The 19,524-nt window shown below is 35.0% G+C and overlaps 1 protein-coding gene across 1 annotated transcript; it reads right to left on the bottom strand.

Moving 5' to 3' along the window:
- Window positions 1–265: 265 nt before the first annotated feature.
- On the bottom strand, window positions 266–19,259 carry LOC123542909 (uncharacterized). The gene is made up of 6 exons (XM_045328957.2): window positions 18,665–19,259; window positions 17,909–18,049; window positions 11,980–12,074; window positions 3,930–3,998; window positions 1,445–1,580; window positions 266–825 (listed from the first exon to the last, which is right to left on the bottom strand). The coding sequence occupies exons 1-6, from the start codon at window positions 18,809–18,811 to the stop codon at window positions 673–675; spliced, it is 741 nt and encodes a 246-aa protein (XP_045184892.2). The 5' UTR covers window positions 18,812–19,259; the 3' UTR covers window positions 266–672.
- Window positions 19,260–19,524: the final 265 nt, after the last annotated feature.

Here is a 19,524-nt window from a genome sequence, read left to right on the forward strand (position 1 = left end):
AATAACAGGTAAAAAGCGTAAGTGCTATGCTATACATGTGCTTGTATGATTTTGTCGTGGACGGTTATTTTAAGTCGATGATTTTAGGAGTAAAAACAGATAAAATGCTAATATATGTAATAAAATGCCAAAGAGTGTCGTTGCACATTTACTCACTAGTCAATTCTTTATTTTCTTCATTTTTTTTTCAAACGCGAACTATATCTGCCTACACCCCCCCTCCCCCCCCCCCCCCCCAACCACCAAAAAAACCCAGCCCTTTTATTTTTGTATGATTACTTAATACGTTGTCATAGATTATATCTACATTAGCATTATGATTGTTCGTGTAGTATAACCATAAATACATACTGTATACTATCATAAAAACGAGTAGAAAATGCAATTAAACGTTAAAAGGAGGAAAAGTAAGAATGGACACAACTTTAAATGAAATAATTGTTACAAAAGTAACAGGGTTTTACTCAGAATTATCTACGCAACACACATTTAGTAATATTTAAATTGGTAAATTTGTCTCCTTGAACACCGGAAATAAAAGATTTATATGACCTTCAAGAGTGGATTTCTAAATACAGGCTAAAAATCGAAATTTTAACACAAAAACAAAACTAGTATTATAGGCATTTAGTACAGTGTGGACAAAAGGTGGTGTTTCGTTATGTAGCAACACTATTTTCCAGTGAACTCGAACTTGCGAATAAACACATCTTTCGGAGCCATGTTGGGTTTGGATTGCAGGACAAAACGCACCCTTCTCATAACACGTAGGTGATTTGCAAGACCTAGTTTCATCGTTCCAACTGCTACGTCTTTAACGCGTACCTGAAATTCACACACCACTTACACACATAGATCAATCTGACTAAATTACATTTCCTATTACGCTACGCTTAGGATCTGAAAACAGCTATTGATAGCCTCGTTCTGACGACCCTTTCGCTAGCCAATCAAAAGCTAACTTATAACATTCTGCAAGCTCAAAAAAGCCTTGGTTTTAGATATCTACAATCCTTATGTCGTAATATGTCAGACAGCCTATAAGGTCAGTCGGTAGGGCATTCGCTCTGTAAGCGAGGGGTCCCGGGTTCGAGCCCTTGACTGACCGCAAATTTTTCTCAGTACGCTTTGAGATTCGAACAAGTCGTCTGATTGGTTCAAATAAAAATAGATTTGCGAAAATAAAAATAGCAATATTGGAAATCCAAAATATACAGAAGACGAATGAGGATGGGTCATTCTCAGATCTTCTTTTAGAAGATCAAGTGCTCTAGTCAGATTGACACATAGACAATATTAACCCTGTATATATATTTAAAGCAATTATTGATGTTAAAATATAAACACAATTGTCGACCTGAAACCAGAATATATATATTCTTTTATTTGTTAGTATTTGCACAAACGTTAGAATACAAAGGAGTTATTTTCATTCTAAACTTACTGCAACAGAGTTAGCCTGGGCCAAAAGGGAAATCTTAAAGATTCCCATGGGCACGAATATTCCACTGGTCAAGGTAGTTTCCATTTGCATAATTCCATCGACATATTCCACGAGCTCTAACGTTGTATCAACAAAACTAGAGGGAAACAAAAGGGTTTTTTACAAAAATTGTCTGGACAAAGTTAGAACTTTACAAAAAGTGTAAATGAGATTTGCTTTTAGTGGCTACCTGTACTGATCAGCAGCTAGACAGCTTCCTCCCGGAAATTACATTTTGTGTTTTATTTCTACATGTGTTACGCGGACACCTAATAAACCTTAACCCTGCTATATTTCTAAAATGGACTGGTGTATCATTCAATTTGGTCAGTACTATATATTATTCAAAGGGATGTTCACTGAAAAGCTGAATTGTTTCACTCCCATGACTGGCTGATTTGCGCCGTCACTTTTGAACTAAGCAGGCTGGCTACATTTTTTTGTATAACTCTTCACTAGGGAAAAATTCATACAGAAAATATTTCCTATTGGAACGCATTCCCATGGGAAACGCTTCCCTTGGGAACAGTTTCCTACAAGAAAGCATTCCCATGGGAAACTTTTCCCAAGGGAACAATTTCCTATGGGATTCCCAAAAGAATTCTTTCCCATGGGAAAACTAAATTATCTTTTTTTTCAAATAAATAAACTAGCCAGTGCTATAAAAGTATTGTTATAAAACAGCTATGATGTTTTTCTAATAGTTTATATGAAAATAAAAAAATAAGGTTTTCCCATGGGAAATTCCGATGGGAAAGATTTCCCAAATGTTTCCCATGGGAAAACACCGTCCCATGGGAAAGCCATTTTCCCATTGGAAATGACCGTTTCCTATAGGAAATCAGCCATTTCCCATGGGAAACAGAATATTATAATAGCAATATTTATTAAAATAATAAGACTAGAATGATGAAAGTTGTTGGCTGCTATATGGTAGATATGGGCTATCATTCAGTACCATTTAAAAGTTCAAAGCTTTTGTAGAAGTACTTGACGTTTTTGCCAATTATTGTCCGTGGCAAATTAAAATTGGCGGCCATTAGTTTAAGTCCATAATTAACATAAAACGTGAATTTGTAATGCCAATTTCTTGTAGAAATTTATGGCTCAGAATAGATATGTTGCAATTTACTTTTGGTTTTGCTCATTTGCAAAGTAATATAAATTACGTTTTGGCGAAATATGGCAATTTCCTTTCCTTTACGTATCACCCGTATGCGACTTTGGCATCCTTCGGTTATCATCGGTAGTAATTTACTGTAACAGTTATGATCGATGAATGCCAACATTACATACGGAAGATACAGGTAAATACTTGATAATGTCCCTATTGTCTTTTAAAAATAGCTAATATGAGCCACGCCGTGGAGTCCAACATAGTGAATTTGCGACCAGCATGGATCCAGACCAGCCTGCGCATCCGCGCAGTCTGGTCAGGACCCATGCTGTTCGCTAACGGTTTCTCTAATTGCAATAGGCTTTGAAAGCGAACAGCATGGATCCTGACCAGACTGCGCGGATGCGCAAGCTAGTCCGGATCCAAGATGGTCGCGAACGAACTATATTGATTTTCTCATGGTGCGGCTCATATCTGTGTTCTAAAGACTGAAAAGTTGTATTACAACGGTTACTGTATATATTTGACAGTTATTCTACGATAATATCTTTAAAAAATATACTTAGATATTGAAAACAATGGGCTGATAACGTAGAACGTATAGATAAGGCTTTTTATATTGAAAACAATATTGATAACGTAATAGTAAAACTCAACATAATTATTATGAAAAGACACATATGCCTTGTATTTTACCCACCATTAACATGTAATCTAAATGTAGAATTCTTATTCCTAACCCTAGTTGGTCAATATTGGAAGACATTTGGTGCATGGACTTGCTTTTTGAGATACATCAAAACATTTATTATTATTATTATAATACCAGATTTATATAGCGCCCTTTTCATTATAAAAACACGTTCAAAGTCGCTTTTAAAATTACATATAATAAACGCGGCCACACAGGTGGCGAAATTCATCCTCTGCCAGTACAGACATACAGTGATCTGACCAGAATGACATAGTGAGATAATGCCCCCAGAACAGACAGATAAAACGTTTTAGAAACAGACGTGTTCGGCTAACTTAGCCTAGCTCTTTGCGAATAGACTGTCTGGTTCTTTAACGTGCCCAGTGTATAGCACCGTTACACACGAAGTCGTCTTTCCTGTGAAGAACCAGTACAGGCCTCTAGTTAGGTGGGAGACACTCAAGAGCATCTCAGAAATTTCCGGTGCCTGGACCGGGATTCGAACCCTGGACCTCTGGATTGACAGCCCAGCGTGTTACCACTAGACCACCGACCCACTTTAAGTGTGACAATTACCAGCACCATGTGTACTGTCATTGAATGGGGTTTATGAAAAAACAAGATGAAAAAACTACCTCAACTGAAGCTGTCTTTTTCCTGATCCTGCACCTTCAGCCAAGTACAGAGAAAATCTCGTCTGATCTCTGAAACAAGATATAAAACAGTATACGCATGCGCAGTGACACGATTTGTTTTCTAAGGAGTATAGACAATAACGAATAGAAAATGTTGTTGTAGCATATACATGTTTGCTTGTTTATATTGTCTATGATGATTTAAATCATTCCATACATTTTTCTCTTAATGTGACACGTTTATACTGCCATTTTATCAAGTAAAAGACATAGATCTAAAAGTTTAAAGCCTCGGCGTGCTTTTAGAATGAAATCTAAACAAACTAAAAAAGCTTCAGCAGCCAAGCTCATTAACTTCGAATTAAACACCATTGACCTGACATGTACCCTCCTGTGCAAGAAAGATGTCTAGATATGCACAGTGATCTCCCTTTACCACTTAAACCAAAAAGTCACTATATGATCTAAAACAAATGAGTGCGTCTTAAAGTCAGACAATAAAAAGAAAGAACAAGATATATTCGATCAAATGTCAACAGGTATTTTGATCGTCCGTTAAGTATATATTTACACGTAACAAAATATCAGTTAAAATCTTTAATGATTTGTATCATTTAAGAGTCAGTGGCGCAGTGATTAGCAGGTTGCAATACGCCAGCGGTCCGGGTTCAATTCCCGGTGGCGGCTGATGTCCTGACTAGTATTCAGTGCTTGGTGATTTACTTAAATTGGTACCGTTTCTAGCAGTATCGGCCTAGATTGGATGCTGGGGAGGTAAATATGACACCTGCCGAGGGCTCGGCTGGAAATAAGTTGTTCCATCCATTCCAGGTGGGGACTTCCGTCGACTACCCACGTTAAACAATAAACTTTCACTTTTTAAGATATACTTATAAAGTACACAAACGTAACAATCTAAACATATTTTAACAACCCTTTTTTATTTCATACATACGTATAACACCATGATTTCAATACATACATCACAATTTTGTGACACCGTTCCCCGAAGCAGAAAATACATAATACATTACAACAAAACGTTGTATTTAAAGGTCGACCCTAGCTGTAAGACCAAGAAACATTTGATAACTTGTTTGATACTAATTCCTACTTTTCAGTCAGGCACAGAATTATAAAAGTTTGTTATTTTTTTTTCATCCATGAGGAAAATATCAATTTTTTGAAAAGTTAAATAAATTAAAATCTTAAGGAATTTTCGAACATTTAAAGTTTTATTCTGGGTCATGGAAATGTTGCATCTGCTTAGGTAATATTATTTAAAATTTTATCCAAAGCTGTAACAAGCAACCTTTTAGACAAACTGCAAATTAGATGTTTAGCCGTTAGTAGTAGCCGATGACGGTTATCAAAGGTGGTTCCGTCCTAAATCTGGGTCACATGAAAGGTCATTCCCTTAGGACATTCTATGAAGGCCAATATGATTCCCACAGTTTTGTATGTAAATAAGTCATAGTCCGCACGCTTATTTGTGTCGCCAAACGTCATATACCTATAGTTTGAGTAGGCGCTCTCAACTTTTTCCCCGCGGTTCGATTTCTAAAGTAGGTCATGGATAGCGTGCTTACCCGAAAATCAAATTATGTCATGTTAGCGCGCATTTAAAGACTAAATAATTTCATAACCCTTGTGTTGTGAGTTTCAACCATTATATAAACCCTCACATTAGAGTACTGAAAAAAATCTAATGAAAAGTATATAACAACGCTTTCATCTGATAAAAATTAATGCTATGTTCAAAATTTCAACATGGAATGTTTCTAGACAATGGTGAATTCCTTGAATGAAATGAAGGAAATCAGTGGAGTACACCACAAAGTATTTATTAGTGAGGCCCATTACAGTAAAGTGCATCTCGGGTTTTCGGCAGAAACTTGGATGGAAATATTTACGACTTATATAAAGAACAGGACGTATATCAGCATTGATTTCACACTGGCGATCTATATATGGACATGTATTTGAATTTGAGAAACAATAATTACTTAGTAGATATAAAGTGTGCTTTACGCGACATTCTGGAAGCGAAGTGGTGTATCTATGTTCAGTACAAAGACATAGGAAAAACGAGAATACAGTTTGATATGGAGTACTCTATTTTGATCTATATGCTCCGAAAGTATCTTAGTAAATACCATCCAGAAATAGAAATTAAGTGGTGTGAACATAGGCTGCAAACAAATTCCTATTTCATATGTAACATCATCATGGAACCTGAAGGACCCGAAAATATTTATGTAGCTGTACTAGCTATGATGTGTAATCACCATACCGATAGAAACTGGTAGACAATAATAAACATAATCTGTAGATATCGATGATGCAATTATTCATTTAGAACTGCGAGAGACACTTATTTAGAAGCACCCCACAATGTTAATATAATAAAATATTATGAACGATTATGTTGTTTTAATTTTTGTACGCCACCACCTTCAGTTAATATTTTTATTTAACTTTTGGTGCTCTGTTTATTCCACAGATTGAACGTAGACTGTTAAACCCGAACATTTAAAATGTGAAAATGAACAGTACATGTATTTGTTCTGTCATTGAAAATCGAATGTGTTTTAAAGTGTGACTTTTGTGACAACAATATTATTTTGATATACTGTAAATAAAGTTTTGTACATCACGTTTTGTTTCTTCCTTTATGTTTAACTGTTCACTTGTTTCTTCCTTTATGTTTAACTGTTTACTACTGAAGTGAGCCCGCCCGCTTAGCTCAGTAGGTAAGAGCGTTGGTCTACGGATCGCAGGGTCGTGAGTTCGATCCTCGGGCAGGGCGTATGTTCTCCGTGACTATTTGATAAACGACATTGTGTCTGAAATCATTAGTCCTCCACCTCTGATTCATGGGGGAAGTTGGCAGTTACTTGCGGAGAAAAGGTTTGTACTGGCACAGAATCCAGGAACACTGGTTAGGTTAACTGCCCGCCGTTACATGACTGAAATACTGTTGAAAAACGGCGTTAACCCGCCCCCCCCCCCCCCCCCCCAAAAAAAAAACCACACACACACACACAAAAATAAAAAAAACACTGAAGTGTATTAGCTTCGTTTACCTCTGCTCTGATTGTTGAATACACAAGGTCAAACTGTTTTGACAAATTGTATTGACCCTGTGATTTAAATTATACCGTTTTTAGGTGTTTAAACAAGTTTACCTGCTTGAACGAAATTTACTAAATTGTACTAATAGATTATGATAGGTTACTGACCTTTAGCAAAAATGATCAAAGATGCCTATTGTATTTTAACAAGATGTTTATTTACCGTTTCTATTGCTGACCAACACTGTCTCCCGCTTTAAACATGATATTGCCATTGGATCATTACCGGCTACCTTAAACAACCTAATGAAATGACACGTTTAGTGGTCTTAAACTATGATACTGCCATTGGATCATTACCGGCTACCTTAAACAACCTAATGAAATGACACTTTTGGTGGTCTTAAACTATGATATTGTCATTGGATCATTACCGGCTACCTTAAACAACCTAATGAAATGACACTTTTGGTGATCTTAAACTATGATATTGTCATTGGATCATTACCGGCTACCTTAAACAACCTAATGAAATGACACCTTTGGTGGTCTTAAACTATAATCAAACGTTTTGTTTACAAATATAATTTTAATGCTTTGATACATGCACCTGAAATACTATAAAGTGTGCAACAAATGTTTTCAAAGTTTAGTGAAATTATAGATCATCAACAGGAAGAGATAATTTAAAACTTACATACTTTTATGTGCCTCATCATGTAAATTCTGTGATTTCTGGTTTGTTAAGTTTTAAGTTTAATAAAACAATGTTACTATGAAAAAGCAGTTTGTCAGTTTTCTTCAAAAGTAAAAAAATATTTCACCCCGGGAGGGCAATGACAGCAGAGACTTTTACCCACTTCATGAGTATAAGCCTTTTAGCAAACAAAAGTCTAAAGCTGATAACTTTAGCCGTGTAAAGATGAAATACGATCGATCCAATCAAGTCGTTCGGTTTATTTGACTCCATGCATATGAGAATAGCAAAAAGCGTACTTCTGCATTAATAACCGTGGAGATATCACTGAAATATTTTTGAAAGCGACAAAAACCCCAAAACAACCATACCAAATCATGTTTCTTATTTCCTATGGAACAAACTATAAAGTTGTATCGCTTAAAGTATTACCCCAGTGTTGCTCAGTGAAAAGAGTAATAACTCCAGTGTTACTTAGTGAAAAGAGTAATTACTTTAGTGTTACTCAGTGAAAAGAGTAATTACTTTAGTGTTACTCAGTGAAAAGAGTAATAACTCCAGTGTTACTCAGTGAAAAGAGTAATAACTCCAGTGTTACTCAGTGAAAAGAGTAATTACTTTAGTGTTACTTAGTGAAAAGAGTAATTTCTTTAGTGTAATCAGTGAAAAGAGTAATAACTCCAGTGTTACTCAGTGAAAAGAGTAATTACTTTAGTGTTGCTCAGTGAAAAGAGTAATATCTCGAGTGTTACTCGGTGAAAAGAGTAATTACTTTAGTGTTACTCAGTGAAAAGAGTAATTTCTCTAGTGTAACTCAAAAAAGAGAGCAACTAGATCTACTATAATGCTACCCTGAAACTATTAAATCCATACATTTCAATCCCCAAGAAAAACGAAAATATAAATATCAATGAAATACAAATAACACGTTCGTTTTCCTATTTTATTTATTCAGAGTATTATAATAATACTATAATAAACATTTGTTTTTCACGTTCTAAATACTAGTAAAACGCATAAATTGTCACGATTTAATTAAAGTGTCAGTAATGTACTCACGTATGCATTTATATTTGTAAAATTGTTACTTTTTTGAAATCTCTGGCGGGTTATAACCATCCAGAAGTGCTTCAAAGAGGAATTTTCTTTTGTTTATGGCATATTTCCACGCTTCTTCTCTGTCAAAATCCTCCGATTGCGTAACGCGATCTACAATTATCTTGACCGCCTGGAACAGGGGACTGCCTTCGAGTGAACTAAACCATAGGATATTTTCTCTAAAGACCTCAGTGAGCGATTTTCGATAAACGCTTTTCATTGATTTGTACATCCTGTCTCGAGCTTCTTCATCTGAAATGTGTTCTCGATTAATTAAAACCAGAACTTCTTCTTCATATTTAGGTTGGTACTGTTCGAACACTTCATACACAAGTCGATCCATAGGATTATCGCTTTCCGATGTCTCTGAAATATTGCTATTTTCATCCATATTTTCAGAATCAAAGTTCTCTTGATGATGTTTAGCCTGTTTATTTCTCATCATATTATACTTTCTATCGAACGTTTTATCACACATGTCAAGGGAGAACATTTTTATCTGCAGTTTTACAAATATTTAAGCGAAATTTCATCCAAATATGTCGTCAAATTCTATTGAGTTTCTCGGTATTTTTTGTTCTTGTTTAGTTTCCTTCTTTTTATAAATGCTCTGTACTGGTGTGTGTTTTCTTCATTCTTCTATGAATCTTTTTCCTGGCAAGACGTTTAACCTTTTCCTCTTGAGTGTCCCCTGTGGTTATGACTGGTTTTGAAGGGTCCTGCTCATTTATACATGTACGTTCTAACTCCGACATTGCTCTCTCCACCACAGCTTGAATTGGCGATACGAGCTTGATATTTGTTTCTTCCAGTTCGAAACCATCCCAGTGTTTTGGATTAAAATAATTCTTTCACTGTTAAGGATTTGGGATGTATAATTTGGATTTGGAATTCATGATTCCCTTACAAAATGTAGTGTCAGCAACACGGGATCTTGTAAGAATGATGCGTCGTCTCCTTTCAAATTATTTATATAGACATCAAACTAAACTCATACAAGGGGAGCGGTGGTCTAGTGGATAAGGTGTCTCGGCCGCTCAATCCAGGGGTCGTGGGTTCGAGCCCCACTGTTGTCACGACATGCCTTCTCATATGACACCTGGTTTTTCCAGGAAGCGGAATTGAGAGTGGTTCCAATAAGCTTGAAGCTTTCATCACAATCGAGCTAAAACAAATTAGTATAAGCTAAACTAAACTAAACTCAGATGTATATCGGTGTATCAAAACATGCATCCCAACGGTTTCCTTTTGACCATGTGTATTCAATAATCAGAGAAGAGTTAAATGAAGTTAATACACTTCAGAAGTAAACAGTTAAACATAAAGCAAAAAAAAAAAAAAAAAACGAAAAGTGATGTACAAAACTTTAAAGTATTCCAAAATAATATTGTTGTTACAAAAGTCACACTTTAAAACACATTGCACTTTCAATGACAGAACAAATACTGTTCGTTTTCACATTTTAAATGTTAGGGTTTAACAGTGTACGTTCAACATATTCGTTTAAAATATTTTATTTTATTAACATTGTGGGGTGCTTCTAAATAAGTGTCTCTCACAGTTCTAATGAATAACTGCATCATCGATATCTACAGATTATATTTATTATTGTCTACCAGTTTCTATCGGTATGGTGATTACACATCATAGCTAGTACAGCTACATAAATATTTTCGGGTCCTTCAGTTTCCGTAATGATGTTACACGTGAAATAGGAATTTGGTTGCAACCTATGTTCTCACACCACTTAAGTTATATTTCTTGATGGTATTTACTAAGTTAAACATACGTTCGGAGCATATAGAGCCATATAGAGTTCTCCATATCAAACTGTATTCTCGTTTTTCCTATGTCCTTGTACTTAACATAGAGACACCCCTTCGCTTCCAGAATGTCGCATAAAGCACACTTTATACACTACGCTGATATACGTCCTGTTCTTTATATAAGTCGTAAATATTTCTATCCAAGTTTCTGCTGAAAACCCTGGATGCACTTACTATAATAAGCCTCACTAATAAATACTTTGTGGTGTGCTCCAATTATTTCCTTCATTTCATTCATGAAGGAATTCATAATTGTCTCGAAACATCCTATGTTGAAACTCTGAACTTAGAATTAATTTTTATCGGAAGAAAGCGTTGTTATATATTTTTCATTAAGAGGTATTTTCCGTACTCTAATGTGAGGGTTTATATAATGGTTGAAACTCACAACTTAAGGGTTATGAAATTATTTAGTCTTTAGATGCGCGCTAACATGACATAATTTGATCTTCGGGTAAGCGCGCCATCCATGACCTACTTTAGAAGTCGAACCGCATGGAAAGAGTTGAGCGCGCCTACTCAAACTAGGTATATGACGTTTGGCGCCACAAAAAAAGCGCGCGGACTATGACTTATTTACTTACAAAACTGTGGGAAACATATTGACCTTCATAGCATGTCCTAAGGGAATGACGTTTCATGTGACCCAGATTTAGGACGGAACCACCTTTGATAACCGTTATCGGCTACTACTGCCGTTTTGCAGTTGGGCATTGTGCCTTTCTCTTTGATTGTCTGAAAGGACAGGTGGAATACTCCATGAAAGGCAGTTGTTAAAACCAAATGGGTCCGAGCCGCTTTGATACTTGTTTTCCTGCCTGTTTCGTACGTGGGTCATTTAAAAGTGTTTCTGTTGCTGCGCTGCTTTACGCAAAGGCCCTGAGTTCATGCGCATTAGATTGCCAGATTTTTAGCTCATCTGAGCACGAAATGCTCATTATGAACATGTCTGTTCCCTTTGTATTATGATTTAAAGAAATTCTTTTATAATATCTAATCAATTTATTCTTTAGAAAAAAATGCCTAGATACTTCCTAACTGCCGGATACCTAATGTAACATTCCAAAATATATCGGTCCAAATGGTTCGCTATCTTTACAGCGTAGTCAACAAAAATTGCAAAAATCTTAGACTTTTTAATACTGTAAAAGCAGACATTTTCGCGAGGGTTTATTTTTTATATAATTATAATTCAAATTCCAGATGGATAGCATTTTTACAATTTCGCGAATATTAAGCCTCGCGGGCATACACAAAATTTTAAATTCCCAAAATTTTGACAAGCGAAAATATGTGTTTTTACAGTACCGAGCATCCATTGAGACATTGTATGATAACGTTTTGCTTTTACTTACAGCGATTCAAGTGAGAAAGAAATATCAATTCGTCCTCCAGTTTCAAGCACAACAGGTATATCCCACGATTCAAAACCATCTAAGACGAGCTTATACTGAAATGATTGAATAACATGTTATCACACTATGTACCCGGATAATCTTAACTCTGTTCAGCGACCCTAACTCAGTGCCAACATGGCGGATGTAAAGCCGATAGAACTTTGTTTTCTGTGTAATTACGATGTATAAAGGAATGTTTCGGTTGTTGTATCTGTTTCCATTGATCAAGTGTATATTTTTTCAAAATGTATCATGTTAAATATATCAACCCTTGTGTTTTCAGGTGGAATACCGACGAACAAGGCAAATTTTTCAATAATATTTTTTTACAAAGAATCTTTAAAAATACTTGTATGCTTTTGATGCCTCGACTATTTTGTTGTTTGAAAGCAAAAATATACTGCTTTATAGGCACGTTTACACTATGTTGTTAACCCACTACATATTGACTCAATAGATATTCAAATGTACTGACAACGAGAAAAGGGATCAAAACCTAACTTCGTGTTGATAAAAACCGAACTCAGTTTACATGAGGAATGGATAAAAGCCTAACTTACACGAAATTGCGGGAAGGATGAACACCATTCTTACTAGTATTCTATAGAAATGAATGAGTTGACATGTACATGGTCTGATTATTGTAAACATTACTTTATAAGCGGTATTGTCTTCAAACTTTGTCATTAATTTTACAAGATATTATATGTATGCCCACTACAGTCAATTATTTTTTCATAATTTTAATATTATGCAAATAGCAATGTTTGCAAAAATCTGGATAAACCCTCGAAAATAATTCAGTATGAAAGTCAAAATTATTACATAATTATTTAATACCACCGATGTTCAAAGTTCTGTAACCACCTCTCTCTCTCTCTCTCTCACACACACACACACACACACACACACACACACACACACACGCACACGCACACACTGTTTCAAAAGAATTGTGTTTGTTTATATATCGTATAGTGTAAGAGATATTATAGAGGCGCTAATGGAATATTTTTGATATTGTTTAAATGGGATTAGATTTATGATTAATTATTAAATACCGGTACGACATTTTTCAGATGGTAAGTAGGGAAGAAAAGTATGTGTGGGGTGTGGGGGGGGGGGAAAGATGCATGGACTGACAGGGCAGGGGTGTGGATATCCTTACATTTTCACTTGTCCAAGGACACTTAAAATCCACTTGTTCATAGTCAAAGTTCACTTGCTCTGATTTGTAATATTAAACCTTCTTGAAACTGCAAATAGACTGGACAATTCTTTATTTAGGACAATGAAAAGAAAAGCATATCACAGTAACTCTGGTAAAAAATAAGCTGTTACAATATTTACCTTTTAACGTTTATAAAAGTCTGAAATCGCGTAAGCAGGGTTCGGTATCTTTTGATGTCATGCCCGCAACACTGCCAACGCAATGGTGCAAAGCCAGATGAACTCAGAGAAAGACTCTTAAAACGTTCCGACTTGTTTTTAGTCATACTTGCGATCTCTGTGTGCTTTTGATTTTCATTTCGCTGGCAACTGGCTCTCATATTTCCTTTGACAGTGACTTATTGTCTCAGCAGTTGAAATTCTACTTACAAACTTGTCATAATACTTTTTAAGTTGTTTACGTTTCTAATAAATAATCATAGTCACCGAGTTACAGTTTGCGTGAGAATTAGCCAACAAACCAATCAGATAATGGAAAGTGATGCTTAAAGACGCAGATGAATTTTTTTTCTAAAACTGCAGCAATCGACAGGCTTTCAGCAAGTACAACACGGATTTCATACATTAAATGATCTTTATCACCTCCATACACTTGAAGCAACACACAATCTAAATGATATTTTTTTTGTTTTCTCATTTTATACTTGAAAAAGTCTGCTTGTCAGCGGACACAATATCACGAGTTGGACAAGTTTGACATTGGAATCCTATATCCCTGCAGGGGTGGGTGGGTCAAAGAACAGCGAGCATCTATAGTCCATACACAAAGCACAGACGAACAGCTATGTTTTCGTTTGGTTAGGTGTTTATTCATTCTAAGTTCGTATTTATCCAGCACTGTTTTCTATACCAGTTAGGAATTATCCGCAAATTAAAACCCACCTCATAATCAATCCAGTTTTTAAGCTATAAAAATGAATTTCAAACTTTGAAACTGTTAAACATTGTCAAAGAGATGTTTATTGAACTAATACAGTTGATAAGTAAGGTCTTATTGCAATTTCTGGTACTTTAAAACAGTTAGAAACATAAAACATGTTCATTTTGAAGACTTCTTTGAGTACATTTTATTGAATTCCAGCCACATAATGTGCCTTTCCGATTGAAATATTTAGTACATAAAACATGTTTTCAATACAGGGTATTATGGCTATCAAAAGTTTTACGCTAACATTGCATACTAACTTAAAAACATGAAAAAACCAAGGAAATTAACTACATACATCGTCTTTCTGTCAGCCATGTTGGCACTGAGTTAGGGTCGCTGAACAGAGTTAGGATTATCCGGGTATATAGTGTGGTTATTGTATAATAAGTAAAAATATTGATAACAAGAGATGTCAATATTTATGACAAATGCCCCCGAAGCAAGCATGCCCAAGAATGATATAGCTGTATGCGTAAAAAAATCACACATTATTTCGTGACCTTGACCTTGACATTGACCTAAGAGACCCGGGTCATAAGGGTGACATACATTCTTAATACGGTTAACATTTGTTTAAAATTATTTTCAAATCCCCTGATAAATGGTGCACTGATGCACGCATGGACGGACAGACGGACAGTGCGCTTTTAATTTGCCAACCTTCGCGGGCATGAAAAGCAATAGAAATACATATTACAATTATAAATCTTTGCACATTTAAAAAGTGTTATGATAGGTAATTCATAATTAATAAAAGCCGGAACTCCTACGACGTTGTTTGTCTTTGCAATGTTATCGAGTCCTTTCTGTTTGCGATCATAGCTTTCTTTTTAAAAATATGCTACTGAAAGAAGAAACTAACTATTGTTTATGGAATATGCTTTGCAAATGCTCGATACAGCCGAGACAACTTCATTGGAGCCTCTACAACCAACGACGGAATCTTGTATGCTCAGGAAAAGTGGCTCAGTTATATTATGACCATCAGTCCAAGGAGTGATCCGCCTCAAAGCAGCAAACTAAGCATACCGTATATTTTCGCTTATAAGACGCATTATTAGGAGTCATATTTTCAGTTCAGAAAGTGGAGAGCATCTTGTAAGCGTTTACTACAAGGAAAAAAAAAAAGAAACAAAAAGCCCAGACTGAATGCCAGTCGTCTTATAAGCGTGTGCATCTTATAAGCGAAAATATACGGTATAATGAGGTCTTCTTAAATCAAAACAGGGAAAACTGGTTGCGAATCATCTTCTATTTGTGTTGAACTTGAAGATGGGCCCATACCATGCAGTACACCGCAATGTTATCAAGAATACTTTAACGAAGTTAAAATAGGTTTTATGGTAATAGAAGATGCAATTGGGAAACTACGGGATGACAGTACATATATCGCCCATATAAGCATTTTTGTACATATGTTGATAGCCCCTCCTTGCGCTCAACGGACGATAAATACCACAGATAACATTTCCATAAGGTCATCGGCTATTTGTAACACATTCTTATATGTAACACGTGGTCGTTTCATTAAAAACAAATATCATAAAAAAACAAGTGCAGCGTCGTTCAGTTTCTGGCTGGCTGATCATATAATTGAAATATGTCAAATCACGAAACGCTTTAGTATGCATTAACCAGAATATGCTCACCCTCTATTTTCTTTGTGTCTATCGCACCAATGCCTTCAATGATAAAAGTTGTATTTATAAATAAACTCACGGACATTGTTTTTATATATTTCATTTTCTTTTTAGGGGCCCTTGACTAGAAAGTTCTACAAACAATATCGTAATTAAGGGGACGCATACTTTGAAATTAGAAAAAAGTGGGTGGGGTATGATAAAATTTACCTGCAAAAAAGTACAAGGTTTTGGTACATGAAATGGATACTGTTTCAACTGTTATAAGTACACAGAGGATTGCTCACTAAAATAAAAATGAGAAAACTGAAACAAGAAAGTTATTGTTGAAATACATAAGACTTATTGTGTACATTCAAAGTCAACAATTAGGACTTTTTGGTGCGAAAATAATAGTGCTTCACCTTGTCCAAACATTTATCAATGTCCTACAGATTCTAATTTAAAGAAAGAATGTGAAATATGGTCACTGTCTTGCTTTTCATTTCGCATATGTAAGCTAAAACACATTATTTAGTTTGTTTACAAAGTAGTGCATAAGAAAAGATACGGTGGTCAAGGAATGCCACATTCCAAAACTAAAAGAGTCATTAAACATTTATCGTTACAGAAGTTTAGTGGCTTACAATAAGGGCCTAGAAATGTTGACATTATTAATTTTTAACTTGGTATTCATGAACTACAATGCACTTAAATGTCAAAACACATTCAACAAACTTTTGAAAATGTATATTGTCTTAAAATTCCCTCAAATAAGGTATGAAATTTGGTTGAGAGGTCCAATCAATGTGTATATGTGCAAAAGTAACATTCTAATCTTGTTCACAAAAGTTACTAATACACAGCAGGCATGTCAATGATCAAAACTGGACGAATATACAGTTATCCTCACTTTAATGGCATTTATAACTTGTCCTTGAATTCGCCACCATACTTTTCATAACTCTGTTTGCACGAGTTGCACGAGAATGCTGTCATTCACGTAAAAAAATGGGGTCAAATAAGTTGTAAATGCAATATCATCTAAACGTAATTAATGGATTATGCAGTTCAAGATAAACTTTATCTCATAACGTAACGAACATGTATAATGTTGTAACAACAACTTTACTTACACTGATTTAAGTAGCAGTCGGTTTATAAGTGACTTTATTGATTCATTTTGTGTTTTGTTATTGTTGTCAAAAAGTATAACGGAAGTGCCTCACAACTGAAGCGGAAACCAGTTTGATGCGCAAAGTAGTCCAATGTAAGTAATATTTTTTGACAGATGTCCGCAGAAATTAATAATTTTCTAATATTAAAGACGAATATCTGAATAGGATTCATTATTTGATAAGAAATTATAATCATCGACATGTTTTTTTAAAAACTCGTACACGTGCTGACACCTAAGTTGTCTCCCGTTGTTTATTAGAGTTACCTTTCGTCAGGCGCAGTAATACATTTGCAGTGAATCGCCGAGAAGTCGTGGGAAAATTAAAAACCATGTAAATAAACTAAAATTAACCACCTTTTCAAGATGAATTTCAAGTGATCGCCATTATGCATTTAACCCGCCTGACCTGTGTAGCATCTTAGATATCTGTTCTAAGGTATTCATTGTGTAGAATGTCATGTTATGCCCTTGCAATGCTAATCCCACTCTGATTTTTTTTTTGTTTACATTTTTATCAATGAGAAATATGGCGTCCATCCCGAGCTGAAATGACGTGGCGTTAAATTTTTACATGTTTAAGCAAACCTGGTGTGTTAGAAAGAAAATCTCATCCCTTCAACATTATTTGGAACACTGTTATTGTAAAAACCTGTTTTTTCCTTATACAAAAGCTTAATATTTTGTGTTGAATGTACTTTCACAAAGACCTCTGTTTTCCTATTACATTCATAGTACCACATCCTTATCCACAAAATACTGAATATTACAGGTGTCCATCAGTATTATATCAGTTTAGGAATATGTTTTTTATTTTCCCACCATCGATTTCTTGAATATGCACCCCTTCTGCATTTCTGTATGAACTGTGAATGTAGCAATATGCGTCCCCTTAATTATATGCTAAAGAAAAATGCTGGTAAGAAAGTGTACCGGTGGCTGCAGGGTATGTTCAACATACAGCTTCTTTGCATACGCATATCCTTGTTCTAATGTTTGATTCAATCCCCAGTCGTGGTTTAGTCCTTCGCATTCGCCCGTCTGCACTGATACACGACAACCAATATACTCGTGCTGTAAGAAATAAGAACACGTGCTCAGAAATGTTAAAAGATCGCAGACATGTAGAGTATCAATCAAAGTTGGTCAAAAATAATAGCATAAATGCATTACAATGGATTTGATTAATTTAAACCAGTATACAAGACTCTTTGACATAGTACAATTATTATAAATTGTTTAGTTCTTGGTAGTTCTTAGATACCTAATTAATCCGACTTACACGCGCTGTCAAATACGAGTAAGTTACTTGTCTCACAAAAATTCTTCAAACATTGTCTCTATGCTATTACAGTACAACCTCTCAAGAGCGGCCCTCTCTTAGGTAAAAACCTTTGTATAACAATATCATTAAAATTTCCTTAAACTAAAATATACTATAATCGAATTTACCTCTCAGGAACAACGATCTCTACATAACAGTCAATATTTGTATCTCCCAAAAGGGTGTTGCTCTACAGAGGTTGCACTGCATACTCGTAGACAACAAAATTGCTTTCTTTAACAAAATTTTGTTCTAAATGAAAATTTGATTTACTAACAAGAGAACAATTTTACTTGGGCTATTTGGATATGATATTGTAGAAAAATAAACAAATGACTGACAGCATATATTTTTAAATATTTTACCTTTTGCAGAATAGTTTCTGCGCACTTCCTTAATTTCGGGTGTTCGTGCAACATTTGAATATTCCCAATTGTTATATCGCAGCCAGACATACCTACTGCAGATGGCAAACTGCCCGATATGAAAATAATCACAAGTATCCAATCCATGTTCGGTATTGTGGTCCGAAAAACGGTGCGTTTGGATCCTTTGCTCCTTACTGAAATATTTCGACAGATAGTTTCTTCTAACCACAAAGAGAAACATATAAGATACGTATTAAAAGTTTATTCTTTCGGAAGACGAGTGGGTCTGAATAATTTAGATTTGCGGTATGTTAATGCACAAAAAATATGAAAGATACATGCCGAGGAATTTACCTTGGAACGAAATAGCGAAACTATGACTTTGATTCTTTTGTAGAATACATTATTGCAAACGCAATTAAGAAAGAAAAAGGGGAGGTAGAAATTATTTTATTGACTTGTTTATCTAATAGTTTGGGTCTAAATGTATTATTGTTAGTGCAAATCTTTGATAAATATCACACAATAGTTCTCATATTTATTTCGTTGATCATAGAAAACTTGTTAATAGCTTTCTTACTTGTGCTTAATTACCATGATAATGAATTTGTCCATCTCTTGTCCATCTTTTAATTTGGACAGTACCATTAATTATTGAAAGGGGTGCTTATCAAAACTGGTCACAGCTAAGATAGGCAAATCAAATTTGAAACAAAACACTTAAAAATCTAACATATAAATAAACTAATATATAAAACAGTCAGTAAACATTTGTAAGTTTGAATGATGTTAAAGTCTCGAAAACATCCATAACGTAACTAAACTTTGAGTCAGTCTTTAACTAAACATAATTGCGA

The sequence above is a fragment of the Mercenaria mercenaria genome, chromosome 19 (genome assembly GCF_021730395.1).
Source record: "Mercenaria mercenaria strain notata chromosome 19, MADL_Memer_1, whole genome shotgun sequence".
NCBI lineage: Eukaryota > Metazoa > Mollusca > Bivalvia > Venerida > Veneridae > Mercenaria > Mercenaria mercenaria.